Source organism: Sinocyclocheilus anshuiensis, unplaced genomic scaffold (genome assembly GCF_001515605.1).
Source record: "Sinocyclocheilus anshuiensis isolate Anshui unplaced genomic scaffold, SAMN03320099.WGS_v1.1 scaffold4022, whole genome shotgun sequence".
Classification (NCBI taxonomy): Eukaryota; Metazoa; Chordata; class Actinopteri; order Cypriniformes; family Cyprinidae; genus Sinocyclocheilus; species Sinocyclocheilus anshuiensis.
Window position 1 is genome coordinate 1,766 of NW_015548411.1, and position 2,799 is coordinate 4,564.

Genomic DNA, 2,799 nt, shown 5'->3' on the forward strand with positions numbered 1-2,799 from the left:
TAATGAATCATTACTGCTTAAAAATGTTGAAAATTCAAATGTTAAAGCATGAAATAAGATACCAAATCAGTGAATTTGAGTTTAATGTGGGTATATTATCAGTAAAGTAATCATTAAACATTTGTAATCCTTCAAAAAAAACTGGCCATTTATATTAATGTGATTCAGAGATGAAGGCCATAATACTAATGTTGTCCACACGAGGGAGCCACAGGATAGCAAATCCTTCAAGATAAAAGCTGAAAATAATTCAATAAATTTACTTGTATTATTAAACAGCATATACATTCATTTTATTTTCATTAAGCTTAATAAAGCCCAATATAAAAAGTATTCAAAAACTGAAATATCCTCAATATTCCAATAGAATATATATTTTTTAATCTTAATTTTAATGGTATTGACAATATGTTTGTCAAGTTGTCAGACATAACTGAATGTATGTCCAACTGAAGAAGGGACATTGTTTCAGTTACCTTCTTTGTCGTTGCCCACAACGCTTCAGTGACAGGACTACAGGACTTTGAAATAACAAACAGGCAAAACTATAAAAGGCATGACTTATTTCGCATCCAGCTAGCCAACTCTGTCCAAGCTGTTGTCATAGCCTAATTGGCTTTTTTATTAGAATACAACATAGCAAGGGTCCATAGAAAAATATTATGAAAACTATAACTGTTGTACTTTTGTTTGCAGCGGGGCAGCTCAAGAACGCCGAACACACAAGTATTCTGGCTCTTTTGCCTCAAGGCTGCCCATGCCGCTTTGTCAAGCCAACATTTTAAGTTTGTTCACAAACTTTAGCTTCTAGTTAGAATTCTTCTTAGACTAAAATAATTAATAATTAATGTTTAGAATTAGGCGTAAAACCATCAGGAACCATTTAGTCTCCAGTTCCACCATTTTCCAGAACTGCAACCTTCCTGGAGTCTCCAGAAGTGCAAGGTGTCAGGTTCTCAGAGATTTTGCTTGGGTAAAAATATCCTAAAAAATGACCTTCCCTTAATAAGAATAACATGCTGAAGTGTTGTGAAATACACAAAGACTAATTTTTATAGGCTTTATAGACAGATAAGTTGAGAGTGACTCTTGAAGGTGCAGCACCACATCCTCTTATACCACTGTTTGAAGAATTTATCTTCCAGAATCTGGCAGTAAGTTTTAGGAGCTCATTTTTAGTCAATCTCTGCAAGACAGACTTTTTAGGATAGAAGATGGACTAAAAATGAACTCCCAAAACTTACTGCCAGATTCTGAAACCCTAAGCCTAAGAGTTTCAGATACACAAAGTAGTGTTTAGATTCATTTTATGTACAGAAATATTCTTTGTTTAGTTGACTCAAATGAAGTTCACAGTGATACTGTAATCACGTTATTAAGACAGCATAAATATTAGTTGTTGTTTTTTTTGTTTTTTTTGCACTGTATGGTTTAAGGCAATTTACAATGAAATTATTTTTTCCATTGTCATTTTTTTATTCAGATTATCTATGCTTTTAATTCAACAGCACTTTTCTATTTAACAGACATTTTTCCCTAATGCCAGAAAATTACAGTTTTTCTGGGATTTATTTTATTTTTTTTGCAGTGTATTCTTCCGTTGACCCCTGCTACAACTACACTGTGCTGGACGATCCATGGAGAGCCAACAGCAGTCGCCTATCAAGCTCCTACAAGTGTGACAGTGATCTCACCTCGAGCAGCTGGTATCGTCTCTTCATTAACAACATGAGCGCTCAGATCCCAGACACGTGTGTTGCTCAGTATAGCTGTGGCACTGCTATCCCACTGTGGATTCGTGGTGGACACCCAACAGTTGAAGATGGAGTCGTCACTCGAGATGTCTGCGGTCACTGGATCAATTACTGCTGCTTTTTCGGGTCTTACCCCATTAAAGTCAAAGCCTGTCCAGGCAATTATTATGTCTATGAGCTGGTTAGACCAACTTTCTGCTATTCAGCATACTGTACAGGTAATTATATTCACATGAACTCTTTGTTTTATTTGTGTGATTGCTGATTCATTGATATTCATCAGTCTTTATTTTTTTTCAGCTGTTACTAACATCAGCAGGACTCATACAACAGTCACACCAGAGACGAGCCCAGCTGGTAATGTAGTCTGATATTTCCTCTGTTGATTTGTGTTTTGATTGAATGTTTGTGGGTCATTGCAGACATTTTTATTTTCGAGGGCGATGCATGAGTATGATGGTATGATTGTTCACAGATTCTGACTGCAAGGAGATTGAGTGATATTAGTCACCTTTAGATTCTTTCTTTCTTTCTTTCTTTCAAATTTCTACAAACTAGTTTTTGTTCATCCACACTTATGTATGGAAGCCCTGAACCACAATGTGGAATATATATATATATATATATATATAATCTCAGATCCTTGCTGACCTTAAAGGTCCCATATTGTACACCTTTCTGGAGTTTTATTTGAGGTTTTGATGTCCTTAAGAATATATATTTGCGGTATAAGTACCAAAAACCATCTCAATATATGTTTACCGCTCCTCTCTCAGGAGCTCTGCTGAGAACAGGTCGATTTTGGTCTGTCTAGTTAATATTCATGAGCCTCTCTTCTGATTGGCCTGTTGTGTTCTGAGTGACGCATGGCCAGGCCAGCCACAGGTAACTAGGGTCAGCCGACGTCACAGCACTAGCTGGAGGCAGCAAAACAAAGGGGAAACTGGAGGCGATCGCATATCTGCTACCTGCAATGGGGAGTGTGGAAAAGAGGTGAAGAAGGCAGGTTGGAATGGGTGGAGAAAAGTGTCAGGTTTGTTGTGTG

The 2,799-nt window shown here is 36.9% G+C and overlaps 1 protein-coding gene across 1 annotated transcript; it reads left to right on the plus strand.

The window, feature by feature from the left end:
- Positions 1–1,588: 1,588 nt before the first annotated feature.
- On the plus strand, positions 1,589–2,111 carry LOC107656737 (uromodulin-like; the record flags this gene model as incomplete). Its single annotated transcript, XM_016444676.1, has 2 exons — positions 1,589–1,972; positions 2,055–2,111. Coding segments are annotated over 2 exons (441 nt in total), but the record flags the coding sequence as incomplete, so codon positions are not given.
- Positions 2,112–2,799: the final 688 nt, after the last annotated feature.